The 20,531-nt window shown below is 52.6% G+C and overlaps 1 protein-coding gene across 1 annotated transcript; it reads left to right on the forward strand.

Annotated features, from left to right (window-relative positions):
* The first annotated feature begins 435 nt into the window (after positions 1-435).
* ANPEP (alanyl aminopeptidase, membrane) lies at positions 436-19,295 on the forward strand. The gene is made up of 20 exons (XM_028162010.2): positions 436-1,386; positions 1,921-2,063; positions 2,173-2,312; positions 2,740-2,866; positions 2,954-3,108; positions 3,371-3,484; positions 3,580-3,723; positions 3,903-3,968; positions 4,090-4,155; positions 5,758-5,933; positions 6,198-6,277; positions 7,582-7,715; positions 7,835-7,890; positions 8,818-8,965; positions 12,121-12,212; positions 12,676-12,786; positions 12,914-13,081; positions 13,809-13,949; positions 14,374-14,455; positions 18,686-19,295. The coding sequence occupies exons 1-20, from the start codon at positions 791-793 to the stop codon at positions 18,872-18,874; spliced, it is 2,928 nt and encodes a 975-aa protein (XP_028017811.2). The 5' UTR covers positions 436-790; the 3' UTR covers positions 18,875-19,295.
* Positions 19,296-20,531: the final 1,236 nt, after the last annotated feature.

A 20,531-nucleotide genomic window follows, 5' to 3' on the forward strand; every position in this document is an offset into this window, starting at 1 on the left:
CTGAGAAGTAAATACTATTATTTATGTATGAGGAAAGGGGTCTTAGAAAGGTAAAATTACCTGCCCAAGGTCATGGCTGGGAAGAGGTTAAGCCTCCACCAGCCTCCTCTATTAAAAAAAAAAAAAAAAAGGCAAAACAACTTATTTCATTCTTCTCAGTGAGCTGATAATTGAGGAAAAAGTTTTTGGCAGAAGGGAAAGGGAGGGGAACCTGGAAGAACTTCCTGCTCTGAAAGAATGCAAGGGAGGCTGGGGCCATGTCACTGAGGAGCCCTGGGCATCCATCCAACCACAGGGGTGAACCAATGTGTTCTTGACCTGAGCCAGAAACCAACTCTCCATTTCTCTTCAGCTCCCACCTCCCTGCTCCTGGGAAGTCCTTCTAACCTCCTGGACCTAACCTCAATCCTGTTCCTGTGCCCATTGTCTCAGCTTGCAGGCAGATCCAAGACAGCTGGCCGCTCCCTCTCCCCGCTGGGCACGAAGCCTGACACCTGCCCTTCAGCCCTCGGTGGGCTCCCAGGAAGCCTGCAGCCTGTAACCGGACAGTTTGCTCCCCGCAGGTACCCCTGAGCTGTACTACGCACACTGTTCCTGGATCTCCTCTCCGAAACCTGGGCAGGGTGTGTTCCCACCCAGTCCAGTGACCTTCGCTTGTCTGAGCCCTGGTTAATTTTTGCCCAGTCTGCAAGCTGTGGGGCTCCTCCCCTTCAGGGATATAAGCCTGGCCCAAGGCTGCCCTGTTCCCCACCTGTCCTGAGCCTCCCCAAGCTCCCTCCGCACCCTCACCATGGCCAAAGGATTCTACATATCCAAGGCCCTGGGCATCCTGGGCATCCTCCTGGGCATGGCGGCCATAGCCACCATCATCGCTCTGTCTGTGGTGTATGCCCAGGAGAAGAACAAGAATGCCGCCGTGGACCCCACGAGCCCCGCGACCACCACCATCACCGCGGCCACCACCTTGGACCAGAGCAAGCCGTGGAACCGATACCGCCTACCCACGACACTGTTGCCCGACTCCTACAAGGTGACACTGAGGCCCTACCTCACTCCCGATGAGAATGGCCTGTATATCTTCAAGGGCACAAGCATCGTCCGCTTCATCTGCAAGGACCCCACTGACGTCATCATCATCCATAGCAAGAAGCTCAACTACACCACAACCCAGGGGCACATGGTGGCCCTGCGGGGCGTGGGGGCCTTCTCGGTCCCCAACATCGACAGGACCGAGCTGGTAGAGCCCACGGAGTATCTGGTGGTGCACCTCAAGGGCTTGCTGGAGGCAGGCAGAATGTACGAGATGGAGAGTAAATTTCAGGGGGAGCTGGCCGACGACCTGGCAGGCTTCTACCGCAGCGAGTACATGGAAGGCAATGACAAAAAGTAAGTCAGAGCCAGGTCTGCTGGGTGGGGGCAGATCCTAGGTGCTGAGGCAGAGCTGGACCCTGGGAGCCAAGGAAGGGCTTGGGTTCGGGGCTTTTGAACCTTCGGGAGCCCTTGGCTGGCCCATCACTCCATCTGCAGCTCTGGTAGAGCAGCTACCAAGACAATCGACCCTTTCCCGGAGGGCTCCCCTATACTTTATTAGGGAGTCAGGGATGAGAGATGAAAGTGCCCCTTGGATAGATAGGAAAACAGGCTCTGAGGAAAGAAATTTGCCAAGGTTTCCCAGCCAATCCAGGGATGGAGCCTGCCAGGACTTTGACCCTGAGTCCAGAAGGAGCTCTGCTCTCCCATGTCAGCTGGCCTGTCGGCCTGGAGGCGGCCTGGGGGAGGTGGGGAGGGCAGGGATTAGGCCAGGCAGCATCTGTGCACCCCATCCCTGCACACCCAGCAACACCCTACAGCCCCAGCCCCACACACCCACACGGGCACAGGCATGAAGCTGGCACACCCTCTAACCCCCGCTTCGGGCAGGGTGCTGGCCACGACACAGATGCAGTCTGCAGATGCCCGGAAATCCTTCCCGTGCTTTGACGAGCCGGCCATGAAGGCCACATTTAACATCACCCTCATCTACCCCAAGGAGCTCACGGCCCTGTCCAACATGCCGCCCAAAGGTGAGCAGGTCTGGCTGGGACCACACATCCTCGGAAAGCAGACCCCCGGGGCTGGGGCACAGGGCAGGGAGAGGGCGCAACCCCACATCCCTGCTTGCTCCCTGTCCAGGTCCCAGTGTCCCGCTTGCAGAAGACCCCAAATGGAAGGTCACTGAGTTCCAAACCACGCCTGTAATGTCCACATACCTTCTGGCCTACATCGTGAGCGAGTTCACGAGTGTGGAGACAAGTGCACCCAACAGCGTCCAGGTATGGAGCTGAGGCCACCTATCCTTCCTCGGGATTGGTCCTGGCCTGGGAGATATTCCTATTTATCCTCATCCTTGTCCCAGCCCCTGAGTTGCTAGGCAGTGTTTGAATCCCAGTTCTGAGTGATCTTGGGCAAATGCCTTAGGTTCTCTGACCCTCCGTCTCTGCATCTGAAAAGTGAGACCCTGCTCACGAAGGGAGTTCCCAACTCCTGGGTGCCAGACAGATGGTGGCTATGGCTATTGTTATTCCCCAAAGGCCCCTGCCTGTGACTCAAGGCTCTAAAGAGACACCCCCGCCCTCTCCTCCGCTGACCAAGCCTCCCAGTTTAACCTAGTTGGTCCCCCAGCCTGCCAGGCTTTGGGACTCGGCCCATCTGCACCAGGACCCAAGAAGGGCCCCTGACCTACCTCTGTCTTCTTTGCAGGTCCGGATCTGGGCTCGGCCTAATGCAACTGCACAGAACCATGGCATTTATGCCCTGAATGTGACAGGTCCCATCCTAAACTTCTTTGCCCATCATTTTGATACACCCTACCCACTCCCAAAATCTGGTGAGTGAGGTGCCTCACACTGGGGGGAAGCGGATGGGTTTCCCCCCATAGCCCGAGGCCATCCCACCAACAGCCTGGACTCCCCAGACCAGATTGCCTTGCCTGACTTCAATGCCGGTGCCATGGAGAACTGGGGGCTGGTGACCTACCGAGAGAACTCGCTGCTGTTTGACCCACAGGCCTCCTCCAGCAGCAACAAAGAGCGGGTTGTCACTGTGATTGCTCATGAGCTGGCCCACCAGGTAGCCCCCCAGTCATGGGGAGTGCAGACAGAGAACGAGGGGGGCTCTGGGAGGAGACGGCACAAGTTGTGGCTCCGTCCTTGGCAGCTGAGAAGGGAAGAGTTCCACCTGGCAGGGTGTCAGGGAGGAGTCATGATGATGTCGGTGAAGCCTCGAGCTCAAGACTGGCACACTGGGAGCACTCAGTGAAGCGTAGCTCTGGGTACCGTTAGTGACCGCAAGGCCCGAGTGGCTTGCCGGGCTGACCTCCCCTCCCCCACAGTGGTTTGGGAACTTGGTGACCCTGGCCTGGTGGAATGATCTTTGGCTGAACGAGGGCTTTGCCTCCTACGTGGAGTACCTGGGTGCTGACTATGCAGAGCCCACCTGGAATCTGGTGAGCCTGCTGCCCAGGGACTGCTAGGGTCTGGGTTGGGGGACTGGGTCACCCCCTCCCAGGCCAGTCTCCTGATGGCTGCTGGGGATTTGCAGAAAGACCTCATGGTGCCGAACGATTTGTACCATGTGATGGCTGTGGATGCACTGGCCTCCTCCCACCCCCTGACCACCCCTGCCGAGGAGGTCAACACACCCGCCCAGATCAGCGAGATGTTTGACTCCATCTCCTACAGCAAGGTGCTGCCCAGCCCCCGTGCTGGTCCTGAGACAGTAGGGGTCATGGGAAGGGAGGTGGGGACTCGGCCCACAGGGGCCCACTGAAGCCGGGGCTCCGGGAGCACCTGTCCTAGCCTGATGGGGACACAGGGTCTCCTGCTGGCTCGGCGCAGCCTTCTGAGCCCCCTCTCCTCCACCAGGGAGCCTCGGTCATCAGGATGCTTTCTGAGTTCCTGACTGAGGACCTGTTCAGGAAGGGCCTGGCGGTGAGTACCCTTGGCCAGCCATAGGGTGGGAGGTGTTTCCTCCAAGCCCCGGCCTACCACAGAGGCTGAGTGGTAGAGCCTGGGGCAGCAGCTTTACCCTCACCGTGCCGTCTTTCCACAGTCCTACTTGCATGCCTTTGCCTATCAGAACACCACCTACCTGGACCTGTGGGAACACCTGCAGATGGTCAGTAACAACCAGCCCCCCTGAAGCCATTCTGTGGGGGTCCTGAGATGCTGAAAGTCCCTGGGGGCAGCACACGTGTAAGAGAATGTGCCCAGCTCCACTGCTTACCCTCCCAGGCAGGCCATCTGGAGGCTTGGTTGCTCATCTGTAAAATGGGCGCAATGATGGCTCCTTGAAGGAGGTGTTATGAGAGCCTGGGTCATGAGCCCTGGCAGGCAGCCCCCCTCACGCTACAGTGAGCTCTGTGAGGGCAGCTGAGGAGTGCCGTCATCTGAGTAGCGAGGAAACGGGCTCTTGTGGTTCCCAAGCCCAAGCCTTCCTCTCCCTGGAACTTTGGAGCCAGTCATTCACCTACTCAGCACTCCTGGCTGCCCTGCGCCCCGGCCAGCCCCTCCCAGACATGACTTTGCACATACCAGCACCCTCAGCGTGCTCTCTGACCCTCCCATCCAGCCTCACCTTGCATTCCTGTCCATTCAGACCCTGAGTGGCCCCTGTCTTTGAGCAAACCCTCTGACCACTCCCACCCTCCCGCCTGCCCCTCCCCGCCTCTCCTGAGACTCTCCCCATCATTTCCCCATCATGTCCTCTCCTTCACAGTGGCCCCCACCCCTTCTCTGTGGCCCTGGTCAGCCCTACTGACCCCCCCATATGCCTGTGCTCCATGACCAGCCTGACCAGGGAGGCGAGACCCAGGGCCTTGTCACAGAGTCACAGCTGGGCTCCAGGGCCCTCCTGGCCAGTCTGCAGCCCGACATCCATCTGCCATGGGGCCGGTCCACCTCCCCCACCTCCCACAGCGTCAGTCCCTCCCCTCCGCTTCCACTGTCTTCCTTGCCCAGCCTCAGTTTCCAGCGCCTTCCTTTCTTCCGAAGCCAAGCCCTCCTCCGCACCAGCACCCCTCCAGCTCCATCTGCCCCTCCCTCTTTCCCTGAGCCCCTTCTCTCTGCAGCCCCCCTAGAGATCCCCTCCCCCTCAGCTTGTAACTTCCGACAGGGTCTTCTGCCCTCTATTTATGCTGTTCTTAGTTTTTTATTTTCTCAGTTATTAACAGATGTGGTTGGTTTTTTGTTACCATTATGAAAGCAATGCACACACATGGAAAAAGATGAAAAAAGATTTAAGACAATAACAACCACCCTAAGCCCATCCCCAGACCCTCATCCGGGTGCGTTTCCTTCACATTGCCACGACCCTCTCCTTCGCGCTGCCTGTGACATGGGGACACTGGTTTTCCTTCCTCTCTGTCTCCTCTCCCTGCCCGTCCTCCCGGGTTTGTTCAGGCTGAGCCATGGGCATCCTGGGTGCCCCTCCCTGACACACACCCACCTCAGGTTGGATCACAGAATGGGAAGCCACATGGATTTGCTTAATCGAAGTGGAATGAACCGGAGGCTGGGAAGCTCTTGGCTTGTCCAGCACTGGGCAGCCGAGGAGACAGAGAGCCGGGCTGGGACCCCAGCTCCTGCCTCTCAGCCCAGTGCTCCTCCACTGCCTCCCAGCAAAGTGGTGCCACTAAGGGGAGGCCAAGGGTGAAAGGGGAGAGTGGGTGGGTGGGAGAATGGCAGTCGCTGAAGGCCGCACCATATCCCTCTGCCCAAGGCTGTAAACAATCAGTCGGCCATCAAGCTGCCAGGCACCGTGCGTGACATCATGGACCGCTGGACCCTGCAGATGGGCTTCCCTGTCATCACCGTGGACACCAAGACAGGGAGCATCTCCCAGAAGCACTTCCTGCTTGACCCCGAGTCCACCGTCACCCGCCCCTCAGCGTTCAAGTGAGCAGATGAGGTCACTGAGACAGGCGTCCTAGTGAGGGTTCTGAGGGGCAGTTGCTCTGGGACCCTCTGACCATAGCAGGGCCTGGCCCGCTGTGGCCCCTGCCATAGTGGCTGTAGACAGTCTACCCCCTGGGCCAGGAGGATGGGGGTGTTTAGTGCCAGAGTTGGGCAGAAACTGGAAGTCTGGGCACGGCTGTTCTTTGCTGGCAGTGCCCAAGAGCTGCAGTTTCTCACACCTGGCCTCTGGATCTCTTGTTGCAGCTACCTGTGGATTGTTCCCATCTCATCTATCAGAAGTGGCAAACTGCAGGACCACTACTGGCTGCAGGGCAACGCAGCAAGTAATCCAGCCCTGCCCTAGTGGACAGCAGCCCCATCCCATACTCCCAGCTCCTGGCCCATGTTCTGGGGTTATGGCAGGCCTCAGCCAGGGCTTCCTTCATCGTTTCATTCAACAAATGGAGCCAGCTTCTTTGGTTCTAATTTCTACGCTGTGTGACCCTGGTCAAGTTACCATCTCTCTCTGGTCTCCATTTCCCCATCTATACAATGGGGCTGGGAACAATATCTACCCCATTGAGTTTTGTGAAGGTTAAAGAAGAGGATTCCCATGAAATGTTTAAAACAGTGCCTGGCACATAGTATGAGCAGTCCTACTCTGCCAGGCACTGAGGAAACCAAGGTCAAGGCAAGTCATCCTCTGCCTAAGCCAAGGCTGCAGATGAAGGGAAGGAAGACAAGCAGTTCAAATGTTCCAGAGCTGTGCTGAGTGCTTTAACAGAGGCATATGTGGCCTCTGGGGTACTGGGGCAGGTGGGCAGGGAGCCGGGAATAAGGAGCTTCAACTTCATGGAGAGGTCAGGAAATGCTTCCTGGAGGAGGTGATCTGAGTCAGAGGAAGAGTAGGAGTTCACCAGGCTAATGGCAGCAGAGAGAAGCAGTCCAGGCAGAGTCAATAGCAAGTGCAAGGCTTGAGGTAGGAGAGAACTCGGAGACTGAGTGTGGCTCGGGCAGAGGTGTGCCCTCGGTGAAGCGGGTCCCTGCCGGCTGCAGGAGACAATGGCTATGTCCTCGGGCCAGGAGGAGCCGGGACAGGTGGGAAGTGGGAAAGCCATTGGGTCTGACCTGCAGGTATGGAAGGATCCCCTCTGGCTGCCAGGAGAAAAGGTGGAGGGAGAGCCGTGAGGAGGAGGCATGGAGCCCCCAGGAAGAGATGAGCAGTGCTGGGGGCCTAACTGGATGGGAAGTGCTGCCTGGGTTTGATGGCGCTGTTACAAGCGGAGAGGTGGGAGGAGGAGGGGGTGGAGGAGGAGCGGCCGCCTGGGGAGTTGAGTCTGAGGGGCCGGGGGTGTGCCGATGGAGTTGTCTCGGTGGATGCCACTGGCCCGGCCACCCAGAGCCTGTGGGAGGCAGGGCGGCCACTGAGGTTCAGAGATGGCAACTGGTCTGTCCAAGGTCCCCGGCCAGAGTTGGGCCCCGGCAGCCAGTCCTACCCCTCTTCTCCGCCCCTCTCCTTGGCGTTGGCCCAGCGGCGTGAGGGCCGGCTGCTGCCAGGCTGCAGGGGAGGCTGCTCTGCTGAGGCCTGGGTCAGGTCAGCCTGTGGCCTTCTGAGCAGCCCTGCCCCAGCTCTGGTCTCTCCCCACAGCCCAGAATGATCTGTTCAAAACCCAAGCGGATGAGTGGGTCCTGCTAAACGTCAACGTGACGGGCTATTACCAGGTGAACTACGATGAGAACAACTGGAGGAAGATTCAGAATCAGCTGCAGATAAAACCATTGGTGGGTACCTGCCGCCCCACCCATCCCCTGCCCGAGGCCCAGCCCCAGGATGGGGCCCCAGACTGCAGGGCCTGCCCGCACCGCCAGCCCGAGGTCACACGCTCTGTTACCCCTTCTAGACCATCCCTGTCATCAATCGGGCGCAGGTCATCTACGACAGCTTCAACCTGGCCAGGTGAGTGCTCAGCCATGGAAGCCTGGAGACTTGGCAAGTGCGGTTCCATAGGGAGAGCCAGTGCTGCCTCCCGCCGTCCTCACCGTGTGCCAGGCTCAGCACCGTGGGCTCCCTGTGCTTCTGGACACCCCTCCCTTGGCCACACGTCCCCGGAGATTGTCGGTGTCACAGCCCATACTTCCCAGAGAAGGAATCTGAGATTCAGAGCTTGAGTACCCTGCCTGAGGTCACACAGTAGCCCATGACAGCCAGACGTAGTCCTGTCCAACTCCAAAACCACAGTGCACTCCACGGCACCAAGGTTTTCCGGAGGGCTACCTGTGGCCCAGGCCACCATGCTCAGTGCTAAGAAAAATCCGGGAAGGACAGGATAGACGAGATGCAGCATGGATAAACAGATATTTATTGAGCAGCTGCTGTGTTCATGAGCACCAACAGGTGCCAAGTTCTTTGACATAAGTGATGTCACCCATAGACATGGACCTTTATGAACCAAATATGCACATATGGCCTGAGGAGGTGGAGGGAGGAAAGACCAGAGGGCCAAGCAAATCAGAGAAGAGGTGGGCAGAGTATAGAGCACAGGTTTCTTGTCTTTTTGAATCTCTGATCTGTCTCCTATGGGCTGTGTGGCCTTAGGCAAGGCACTTTATCTCTCTGAGCCTCAGTTTCCTCATCTGTAAAATGGGGATAATGAGCAAGGAAATGTGACTGGCAGTGGTTGAGGGCCAGGCCTGGGCTGGCCTCGTTTGTGGCACCACCCAGCATCCACATCCCTCACCCCTACCCCCAGCCCCACCCCTGGTGAATGCTGGAGCTGGCTCAGTTGGGCCTCTGGGACCTCAGGCTCTAGGAGGAGGCTGGGGTTCCCACAGTGAGGCTGGACTGGGTGGGGATGCTTACTTGAGCCCCTCTGTCTGCTCCCAGTGCCCATATAGTCCCTGTCACCCTGGCGCTGAACAACACCCTCTTCCTGATCAACGAGAAAGAGTACATGCCCTGGCAGGCCGCCCTGAGCAGCCTGAGGTACTTCAAGCTCATGTTCGACCGATCCGAGGTCTACGGCCCCATGAAGGTACAGAGGGGCATGGCAGGGTTCAAGGACCAATTCCCCAGTGCCTGAAATTACGCCATAAGGAAGTGAATAGAAATATTGCCTGGAATGGTGAAACACACCAGGTCCTTGGCAGTGGTGAGAGAGCAGGAGGGATGTAGGGTGAAGGGAGCAGGGATTGAGAAGGTGAGCAGGTTGGGCACAGCAAAGAAAGGACACAGACTTCTAGCAAAGTTTGCTAGATTTGGAAATTAGCAAATCCTTCTTTCAGAAGGCAACAGAAAAAGCCACAGTACAGGAAGGGGGTGGGAGTGGGGGAGAAGGCCTTTTACCAGCTGTGTGGACTCAGGCAACCCTCTTCAGACCCAGAGAACCCCTCTGTGAAAGGAGCGGGCCTGTGCCTGCCTAGCCTGCCCTAAGGGGCTGGAGGGGGATGCCGCTGTTAACAGTTTTGAAGCTTGGGGGCGCGGGCAGGGAGGATCAGAGGGAAACTGCTTGCTCTGGATGCATAGCTGAACCCATAAGGATGTTCATTGCAGTGTGGTTTATAAAAGACAAGAAAACCAAAAATACTCAAATGTCCAACAGTTGGAGTTGGTTAAGTAAACTAGAATATCCATTTGATGGAATATTATGTAGTCATTAAAAATGTTTTTCACATGATTAACTAACTGTTATGGTAAATGAGGTTTTAACTCACTTTAAACTCATTAACCTACTTACACCTTGGATTCATCCCATCCTCCTAATGTAGTAAAATCACAATATTTGGTCAAATCAGTATTCAGCATTTACTTTATGTGATTATTTAAATATCATTCTCTGCTGAGCCACATAAAGTACCATGTTTGTGTCTCCTTTTTTATACATCTTATACAAATGTATCAGATAATACATTAGTTTTGCTTTTTCCTGGAGGCATCCCTCCTGGAGCCCTCTGTCGGCCTGCTCACTTCTAGAACTGCTACTCAGCTCCCACGCTGGGAGGCTCTCCATTGTTGCATCTCTTGTTTCCTGAACCCATGGATTCTTCCTTGAGTTTTCTCTCTATCAGGGGAACACATCTTCCAGTTTTGGAGAAAGGGTTCATAAGAGGTGGATTTTTTCAGGTAGATTGTCTGAAATGTCTTTATTCCACCTTCACACTGCATTGAGAGTTTGCTTGAGTTTAGAAGTTTCTAGGTTGAGGGACTTACCTGGCGGTCCAGTGGTTAGGACTCTGTGCTTCTACTGTAGGGGGCATGGGTTCAATCCCTGATCAGGGAACTAAGATCCCACATGCCTCGCAGCATGGCCAAAAAAATTTAAAAAAAAAAAGTAGTTTCTATTTTGGAAATTATTCCTCAGGAAATTTCAGGTCTTGCTCCATTGACATCAAACCTCTCATGTTTCTGTTGAGAAGCCCAGGGCCTTTCTTATTTCCAGTTCTTTGAATGTGGCCAGGTTCCCCTTCTGGAAGCTGTGGGCTCTTCTCTCCATGCTGGTGGTCCTTCATGCAGGTCTTTCTCATCCTTCTACGTTTTCAACCTGGACAACTTTGCATTGCTCCTTTAAACTTTCTTCCTCTCCTTTTTTCCCCCGGTTCTCCCTTTCTGGGACCCTTGTTAATCCAATTCACTGCCCTTACATTGGTCCTCTAGTTTTCTTCTCTCCTATTTTCCAGCTTGGTGACTTTTTGTTCTGCCCTCTGGGATATGCCCTCAGTTTAGCACACCACCTCTCCTCATTTTTTCTATCATGTATTTAAGCTTCCAAGTGCTATTCCTTGCTCCAGCGCCCTATGCAATATCTTCTCTGAACTCTTGGAGGATATTTATCACAGGCTTCTATGAAGTTTTCTTTTTCTTTCACTGACTTGTTTCCTCCAAGTCATCTGTTTGTTTTGATCTCCTCTTTCAAGTTGGAAACTGAGCTGCCCCTTTGAATTTGAGAGTGAGGCAGTGGTTGAAAGCTCCACGGGGAGGTGGAGTTTGTCACCTGCAGTCTTGTTATGGGGTGACTGGGTGGCCAAGTAACTCCTCGTGGGGACCCTAAAAAATTAATATCTATGACTGTGTTCTCTTGACACCATTCAGTCTCCAGAGAGTGATCCTCTGTCTTATGCAGTTGAGGCTCACTTTCTGGGATCAGGGTGGGGAAGGAAACTGGGGGTACCTCCATTTAGGCTGTAAACTTTCACCTCTGGCCCTCTCTGCAATTCAGCAACCCTCCCACTGTGTCTGGGGACCCTAGTTCTGAGCCCCTCTGATTCAGCCTTGCTCATGGGGGAGGGAGGGGTGTTGCTTGAGGCAGGGAGGGAAGTGGGCACTCGAGGGTTTAATTAGTCCCTCTACAGATTTTGGCTCCATTGCCCTGTTCACAGCCCGGCCTCACTCCTGTCCCCTGCACACCCATCCCTCTAATCCTGAGCCTCGTCACAGCAAGTCTCCTTGCTTCTGTCTCCATCTCCCCCATGGCAGGTGCTCTGCTGCAGACCCCCGCCTCGGCCAAGCCTGTTCCATCTCCCTCTCTCCACCTCCCAGCTCCTACACTGTGTGGACGTCTCATCCACTGTTGTTTCCTTTCCAATCCTCTTTGCGCTTGGGGGTTTATTCCTTTTACATTTGGATGCGGATTCTGGTTGACACACATGATAATCTACTGTATTGAACCAGCGTCTGCAAAGGATTTTAATAACATGGGTTGGGCCTTACACGACAATGCCAGCTAAAAGAACAGCATGCAGAATTGTAGATATGCTGGGCAGAAAAGAGAAAGGAAGGGGCAAACTCACCAATTTGGAAGTCATGGATTCGGTAAGTTCTGGGGTGGTTAGTATTTTCTGCCTATGCTTTACAGTGTTTTCTAAATTCCCCACAGTAAAGGCAGAATACTTATGATCAGGTGGTGGGGGATGGTAGGCCCTAAAACTATATTAGGAAATGGTGATACTTAGACATAGAGTGTCAGAACTGGTTGAGGGAAAGAACCCCAGATCAGTCATCTGAGACCTGGACTAGCGCCGGCTCCTTTGACCACTGTCTGGCCTTGGGCGAAGCTCTTAGCCTCTGGCCTCTTGCTTCTGTAGCCATTAGCCCTTGCTACACTTGCCTACCCACATCAGAGGCTCCGTGGGGCTCCAGGTGGGTCAGGCATGAGTCTCCTCTTTGAGGCTATTCATGTTTTCTTTTTCCCAGAATTACCTCAGGAATCAGGTTGAACCCCTCTTCCTGTATTTTGAAAATCGCACCAAAAACTGGACTGTGCGACCAGAAAGCCTGATGGACCAGTGAGTATGACCTCTCTTGGGTCTGGAGATCACAGGTGGCCCAGGCACCCTGACCTGGGAAGTCCAGAGCAAGTCCCAGCAGCATTCTCCTCTGAAGTTCCCAACTCCTGGCCGGACCAGGGCCACGAGTCAGGGAGAGACTCCCCCCCCCACCTCAACTAGGAATAAGGAGCCCTGCCCTGAGGCTCTATGTGGCCTCTTTGTACAAAGGACCAAACTGAAATTTCAAGGTCCCCTCACCAGCATTGTTATTCAGATTCTAGTGGTTGAAGGTGGGGCTGGAGTCTGTGCCCACCCTCCCTGGGCTGCCCAAGGCAAGAAGCAAAGAGGGGGACCCAAAGGGCGGGTGGGCTGCAACCTTAGAGCCCCAGCCCTGCTGCCCTGCCTGGAGCTGTGTGTCAGCAGGGGAGTCTTTGCCAGAGTCAGAGCCAGGCATGCTGACAGAGTGTCACCCCTGGGGCAGGTACAATGAGATTAATGCCATCAGCACTGCCTGCTCCAATGGGCTGCCTAAGTGTGAGGAGCTGGCCAAGAACCTTTACAACCAGTGGATGGAGAACCCCCAAAATAACCCGTGAGTGTGTCCCCTGCTTGTCTCCTGATCTTTATGTGTCCCTCAAGCTCACAGCCCTGTCCTCATCAGACCCTCGTCCCGCCCTCCCTGCTGCTGCTCTACCCCTGACACCCTGACCCCACACCAGGATCCACCCCAACCTGCGATCCACCATCTACTGCAACGCCATCGCCCAGGGCGACCAGAAAGAGTGGGACTTCGCCTGGAGGCAGTTACAACAAGTCCAACTGGTTAATGAAGCTGACAAACTCCGCTCAGCGCTGGCCTGCACCAACGAGGTCTGGCTCCTGAACAGGTGAGGACCAGAGCTGGACGGGGCTGGGTGAGTTCCCCTCCTCGCCGGGGACCAGGGTCCCAATGTGGGGGAGAAAGAACCAGCCAGGCGTCCACACTCTCCTCCGTGGGATCCTCGCAAACCTGCACAGTGGAGCAGTGCGTTTCCCAGTTTTACAGATGAGGACACGGAGGCTCAAAGAAGCAAAACAACTTGCCCAAAGGCTAGAAGCTTTACTCAGTGAAAAAACAAGATTTGAATGTGGATCTGGGTCCACATCCTGTGCTTTTAACTGCTGCAGTCTCCTAGCCTTTACCTCTCTGTCAAGGGCTGTGGTGCATCTGGACCTGAGTCCTTCTGGACATCCAGCTGGGCACCCCCCAAACCCTTGGATGAGGGCTCCTGGCTCCCACTGTGTGCCTCATATGCCATCTTCTGTACTTCAGTAAAGAAGAGCTACCCTCAATGTCAAAGACAGGAGTGGCCACCCTGCCTGGTGCAGGGCTTACCCCTTCCTTCATTCATTCATCGTCAGATATTTATCAAGCACTTGGTCTATGTCAGTATGATACCTGGCATAGCCAGTGACCCTGCTTAGGGGACTCAGTGTCCCATCTACAGGAGGGCGGTAGGACCAAGGAGTCTTCAACCCGCAGCATGCTGAAGGGATGTTGAGAGGTTGCAGGAGAGGTGTGTGGGGTGGAGGGCAGGGTCCTTTTACTTATTACGCAGCATGCTGTCCTCACAGGTACCTGAGTTACACCCTGAAGCCAGACCTCATCCGGAAGCAGGATGCCACCTCCACCATTAACAGCATTGCCAGCAACGTCCTCGGGCAATCTCTGGCCTGGGACTTTGTCCAGAGCAACTGGAAGAAACTCTTTCAGGAGTGAGTCTGCCGAGAGCATGTTAGGGGAAGCGCACACCAAGGCTGAGTCCCCTGGGGGTGGGCTGTGTGCACCAGACCCTGCAGGGTCGGGAGTGGAGGGTAGACACTGCATCGGAGTGGTCCAAAAGGAACCCAGCTTGAGGTCGGGAAGGGACAGGAATTGAAAGACGTGGCAGCGGGGCACAGCTGTCCCTTTTCCCACTTGGGGGAAAGAAAGTCTGGCTGGTGGGAGTGTTCTCTGAAGAGATGGGAGCAAGGACACTGCAATCAAACCTGTGTTCAAGTCCCTAGTGGTGTCTCCTTGGACATGTCATTTCATCACATCTGCGAGATGGGGACAGTCACAGGGTCCTGTGTCGCCTGCCAGTCACCGAACATTGGTTCCTGGCCCCCCTCACGGTTCCTCTCTCTCCCTGCCCTGCAGTTATGGCGGTGGTTCCTTCTCCTTCTCCAACCTCATCCAGGCTGTGACCCGAAGATTCTCCACTGAGTTCGAGCTGCAGCAGGTAAGAAGCCCCGGACCTTGGGGCAGCACCCAGAGGCCCATCCCCAGTCTCAAGGGACAGCCGCCACTCAGCTCCCACCGCATGTGTTCACAAGGCAGCGGGGCTCCATGTGGTCAGGCCTTCCTCATGTAGAGGGGAAGCTGGGTATCCAGACTTTCTAAATATCACAATTCAATCACAGATATTCATCTTGAAATTTTTGTATAGGCAAAAGGTAAAGAGAATAATATAATGAACCTCCATGTACCCGTTACTCAGATTGAACAATTATTAACATTTGGTGACATTTTTTTGGGGCGGACAGTTTTCAAGCTAATCACTGATATTATATAATTTTACCTATAAACACTTTAGTCGTATCTAAAATAAAGAATTTTAAAAACATAATCTATCATTAGCAAATACAAGAAAATTAACAATGCCTTACTATCATCTTATACCCAGGCCATTTTCAAATTTTCTGTCTTTTTTTGGCCGTGCCACAGCCGCTTGTGGGATCTTAGTTCCCCGACCAGCGATTGAACCTGTGCCCCCTGCATTGGGAGCGCAGAGTCTTAACCACTGGACCACCAGGGAAGTCCCCTACGTTCACATTTTTGAGTGAACCTCTGTTTTTACTTCTCTTGGGTGTACACCTAGGAGTGGAATTGCTAGGTCATTTGGTAACTGTGTTTAACTTTTTGAGAAACTGCCAAACTGTTTTCCAAAGCAACTGCACCAACTTACATTCCCACCAGCAATGTATGAAGGTTCCAATTTCTTTATGTTTTGGGGAAAATTGTTATTTTCCTTTTTGAAAAAATTATAGCCATCCTACTGGGTGCAAAGTGGTATCTCATTGTGGTTATGAGTTGCATTTCTCTGATGACTAATGATGTTGAGCATCTTTTCATGTGCTTCTTGGCCATTTGTATATCTTCTTTGGAAAAATGTCTATTCAAATCCTTCACTCATTTCTTTTAAAAATAAATTTACTTATTTATTTTTGGCTGCTTTGGGTCTTCATTGCTGCATGCGGGCTTTCTCTAGTCGCGGCGAGTGGGGGCTGCTCTTTGTTGCGGTGTGCGGGCTTCTCATTGAGGTGGCTTCTCTTGTTGCGGAGCATGGGGCTCTAGGCGCGCGGGCTTCAGTAGGTGTGGCTCGCAGGCTCAGTAGTTGTGGCTCGCAGGCTCTAGAGTGCAGGCTCAGTAGTTGTGGCACACAGGCTTAGTTGCTCCGCGGCATGTGGGATCTTCCCGGACCAGGGCTCTAACCCGTGTCTCCTGCATTGGCAGGCGGATTCTTAACCACTGTGCCACCAGGGAAGCCCCCTTCACTCAGTTTTTAATTGGTATATTTGTCTTTTTATTGTTGAGTTATAAGAGTTCTTTATATAATCTGGATACTAGGCCCTTCTTAGACACATATTAGGCAAATATTTTCTCCCATTTTGTGGATTGTCTTTTCAGTTTCTTGATAGTGTCTTTGATACGCAAAGTTTTCAATTAAAAAAAAATTATTTATTTATTTATTTATGGCTGCATTGGGTCTTCATTGCTGCGTGTGGGCTTTCTCTAGTTGCAGCGAGCTGGGGCTACTCTTTGTTGTGGTGCGTGGGCTTCTCGCTGCAGTGGCTTCTCTTGTTGTGGAGCACGGGCTCTAGGCACGAGGGCTTCAGTGGTTGTGGCACGTGGGCTCAGTAGTCGTGGCTCGCAGGCTCTAGAGCACAAGCTCAGTAGTCGTGGCGCAGGGGCTTAGTTGCTCCGCGGCATGTGGGATCTTCCCGACCCAGGGATCAAACCCATGTCCCCTGCATTGGCACGCGGATTCTTTACCACTGAGCCATCAGGGAAGTCCAAAAGTTTTTTATTTTGATGAAGTCTAACCTTCTATTTTTCTTTTGTTGCTTGTGCTTTATGTGTCATATATAAGAAACAGTGACCTAATCCAAGGTCACAAAGATTTACACCTATGCTTTTTACTAAGATTCTTATCATTTTAGCTCTTACATTTAGGAGTGATCAATTTTGACTTAATTTTTGTACATGGTGTAAGGCAAAGGTCCAACTTCATCCCTTTGCATGTGGCTATCCAGTTGTCCCAGTACCATTCATTAAAAGGACTATTCTTTTTTTTGTAATATCATTAATTTATTAAAAAATTTTATTGGAGTATAGTTGATTTACAATGTTGTGTCAGTTTCAGGTGTACAGCAAAGTGATTCAGTTATACATATACATATATTCATTCTTTTTCAGATTCTTTTCTCATATAGCTTTATCACAGAATATTGAGTAACGCTCCCTGTGCTATACAGTAGGTCCTTGCTGGTTATTATAGTGGTGTGTGTATATTAATCCCAAGGTCCTGATTTATCCCTCCCCGCCCCCATGTTTCCCCTTTGGTAACCATAAGTTTCTTTTCGATATCTGTAAGTCTGTTTCTGTCTTGTAAATAAGTTCATTTGTATCATTTAAAAAAAATAGATTCCACATATAAATGATATCATATGATATTTGTCTTTCTCTGTCTGACTTACTTCATTTAGTATGATAATCTCTAGGTCCATTCATGTTGCTGCAAATGGCATTATTTCATTCTTTTTTATGGCTGAGTAATATTCCATTGTAGATATGTACCACATCTTCTTTATCCATTCCTCTGTTGATAAAAGGACTATTCTTTCACCCATTGAATGATCTTGGCACCTTTGTTGAAAATCAATTGACTGTAAATTTTAGGGTCTATTTCTGGACTCTCAATTCTATTTCATTGATCTGTCTGTCTTTATGCTAGTACACATTGTCTTAATTATCATAGATTTGTAGTGAGTTTTGAAATCGGGATTGTGGGCCCTCCAACTTTGTTCTTTTTCAAGATCATTTGGCTATTCTGAATCTTTGCATTTCTTTATGAATTTTAGGATCAGCTTGCCAATTTCTGCAAAAAAATACAGTTGGAATTTTGATAGGGGTTGTACTGAATCTGTAGATCAATTTGGGGAGTATGTCCATGTTAGTAATATTAAATCTACCAATCCATTAGCACAGATTTGTCATTTTTTTTCCTTTTATTTAGGTCTTCTTAATTTTTCTCAACAATATTTTATAGTTTTCAGCATACTGGTCTTGCACTTCTTTTGTCAAATTTATTCCTAAGTATTTTATTCTTTTTGATGCTATTGTAAATGGAACTGTTTTCTTAATTTCATTTTCAGATTTTTCACAGCTAGTGTATAGAAATAGAAATGATCTTTGCATATTGCTCTTATATCCTGCAAACTTGTTGAACTCATAAGTTTTAATAGTTGTGCTTTTTTATTTTTCGATTCCTTGGGACTTTCTGTATACAAAATCATGTCATCTGCAAATAGAGATAATTTACTTCTTCCTTTCTGGATGCTTTTAATTTCATTTTCTTGCCTAATTGCCCCCGCTACAACCTCCAGTACTAATACATCTTTTAATCTATAGCATCTCTTTAAAAGAAAAACAACAACAACATTTATTTGCTCAAGCAACTGGGCCATTTGTACTATAGAAATGGCCACATTTTGAATTTGGCTGGTTGCTTCCTTGTGGTGTCTGTTTAATTTGTCCCTCTCTCCTCCCTTGATTGGATTGAGATTGTAATTCATTTAAAAACTGAGAATCAACTCAATAAGGACCTCACAGTGAAGGTCAAATACATGTAGGAGCCAAGCTGAACCTTGGGGCGGTCATTTTTTTTAAAAATAAATTTATTTATTTATTTATTTTTGGCTGTGTTGGGTCTTTGTTGCTGCATGCAGGCTTTCTCTAGTTGCAGCAAGCAGGGGCTACTCTTAGTTGTGGTGCGTGGGCTTCTCACTGCAGTGGCTTCTCTTGTTGCAGAGCGCAGGCTCTCGGCGTGCAGGCTTGCTTCAGTAGTTGTGGCTCGCGGGCTCTGGAGTGGAGGCTCAGTAGTTGTGGCGCATGGGCTTAGTTACTCTGAGGCATGTGGGATCTTCCCGGACAAGGGCTTGAACCCGTGTCCCCTTGCATTGGGAGGCGGATTCTTAACCACTGCACCATTAGGGAAGCCCAGGGCTGTCATTTTTGACCTCTGCCAGGGAGAGGGAAGGACTGGCCCTCCCTGTCCTGGAGAACAGGCTGTGGTCCCCATCCCCAGGGGCCCTAACATGGAGGGGGAGGACAGAGGACCTGGCAGCCCTCTCCTCAGGGCTGTGTTAGAGACCTAACCTGGGGCTCAGAATTATCCTTTTCCTCGCAGCTGGAGCAGTTCAAGAAGAACAACATGGATGTAGGCTTCGGCTCAGGCACCCGGGCTCTGGAGCAAGCCCTGGAGAAGACCAAAGCCAACATCAAGTGGGTGAAGGAGAACAAGGAGGTGGTGTTAAACTGGTTCACAAAACACAGCCAAATAGTCCCTGGTCCTTACAGTCACCTGGCCCCCATGTGAGATGCCCACGTGTGTATATCCAAGTGGCTCACGGTAGGGCCCCCATTCCTGAAGCCTGAGGCACCCGTGTCCTCCCCTTAGGAACAGTCTCTGGCCCATGTTCTCTCCACTCTGCCCAGGGGGCCAATCCAGTTTCTGATGGCCAGACTGTCCAAGTGCCTCCCAGCCCCTGCCCCTCATGCCAACCCCACCCCAGGCCTGGCATCGCTCCTGTCACCCAGGGCCCTGGGGCTGATCTCAGGGAAGTCCAGCTTCAGGGCCAGATGAGCAGAGGCCCTTGATGGATGATGGACTGCCTTGGGGGGCTGCCCTGTGCCCTCTCTCACACTCCCATAAAGACCCTGAACCTGAGGAGTTAACAGAGCACCAGATCTGTATATTTTTTTCTAAGATAAAATGTAAATAAAGGATTTCTAGATGAGCTTCCAGACTCATTACTAAACTAGAGCAGGAGTGGGTCTGCACAACAGCTAGAGAACCTGGGACGCATGGGGGCCTTGGACCCCCAGGAAACATAGGAAGGAAGAAGTACCCAGCCTGCTGGTCCTTCCTAGAACACCTGTGTGGCAGTGTCTGCCTGCAGTGTTCATTTCATCGGCAGGATTGAGACTCTGGGTGCTGGGGAGCCACTGGAGGTGGAAGGAATGGGGACACAGCGGTCCCCAAGGTGGAGTGGGGCTTGGTGCCAGACACAGAGCAGGTCCTGACAGTGGAGGGAGTGCTTTTCCAGAAAGCAGGAGTTTCCACGGTTTCAGAAGCAAGGATTTGCACCTGAACTAGCGTGAGGCAAGGGAGCAGGGTGCTGGCTGGGCCCCTGTTCCTGCACTGCAGCCAGCACACCTGGGAGAGTGAGAGAAAAGGGCTCGCGTAAGGGCAGCAAGCCCTGGATCCAGGCCTGGTGTGACCACTCACTGGCCAAGGGCATGTCCTGCCACCTCTCCAGGATCCCTGGGTGGCATATCAGTTTGTAAAGTTGTTGTTTTCAAGAGTAGCATACAGAAAAAGGCAGGTGCTCTCCAGATCACCTGGGGCAGCCAGTGATCAGGGCCAACTCTGAGGAGAAGGTCTGGGACCCGCAGGGCTCCACGGCCCACATCAGCCTTGGTGGAAATTTCTTGGCAAAGGAGGCCCAGCTGAGCACCCAAGGCTGGTGGGAGGGAAAGAGGGAGGTAACAGATAGCCCAGGCTCCTCAGGGGTCACCTCCAGTTGACCCCACCTGTGAGCTGCTCCAGCTGGAGTCTTGAAGTCCAGCCTGTTTCTTGACCCCTGGGCTTTGGTTTCCTCATCTGCACGATAAAGACGATCTATCATAGGGTTGGTGTGTGGATCTAAGGAGATTCACGTACTTAGCACACAGTCTGACACTTAAGGAGAGCAGGGTGTTACTATCATCCTTAGCCCTGTCTCCTGCTCAAGGCCCCATCCATCCTTTTTCCTCCCAGCCTCTTCCTCCTTGTGAGAAGTGTGCCAGCAGGCCTGGGGCCAGGAAGGCTCCTCCATGCTCCACTACCTTCCGCATATCAAAGGCTGGGGCGGGCCAAGGGGTGGGACCAGCCTTGGGTATGGGTCCCTCCACCAACCAGGAGGCTCCCCCCGGCCCAGCCTCTCCGGACCAGCCCTTCCTGTCGCCAGGGCCCAGCTGCCAGGCGGCTGGCA

The sequence above is a fragment of the Balaenoptera acutorostrata genome, chromosome 3 (assembly GCF_949987535.1).
Source record: "Balaenoptera acutorostrata chromosome 3, mBalAcu1.1, whole genome shotgun sequence".
In the NCBI taxonomy this organism is placed as follows: Eukaryota; Metazoa; Chordata; class Mammalia; order Artiodactyla; family Balaenopteridae; genus Balaenoptera; species Balaenoptera acutorostrata.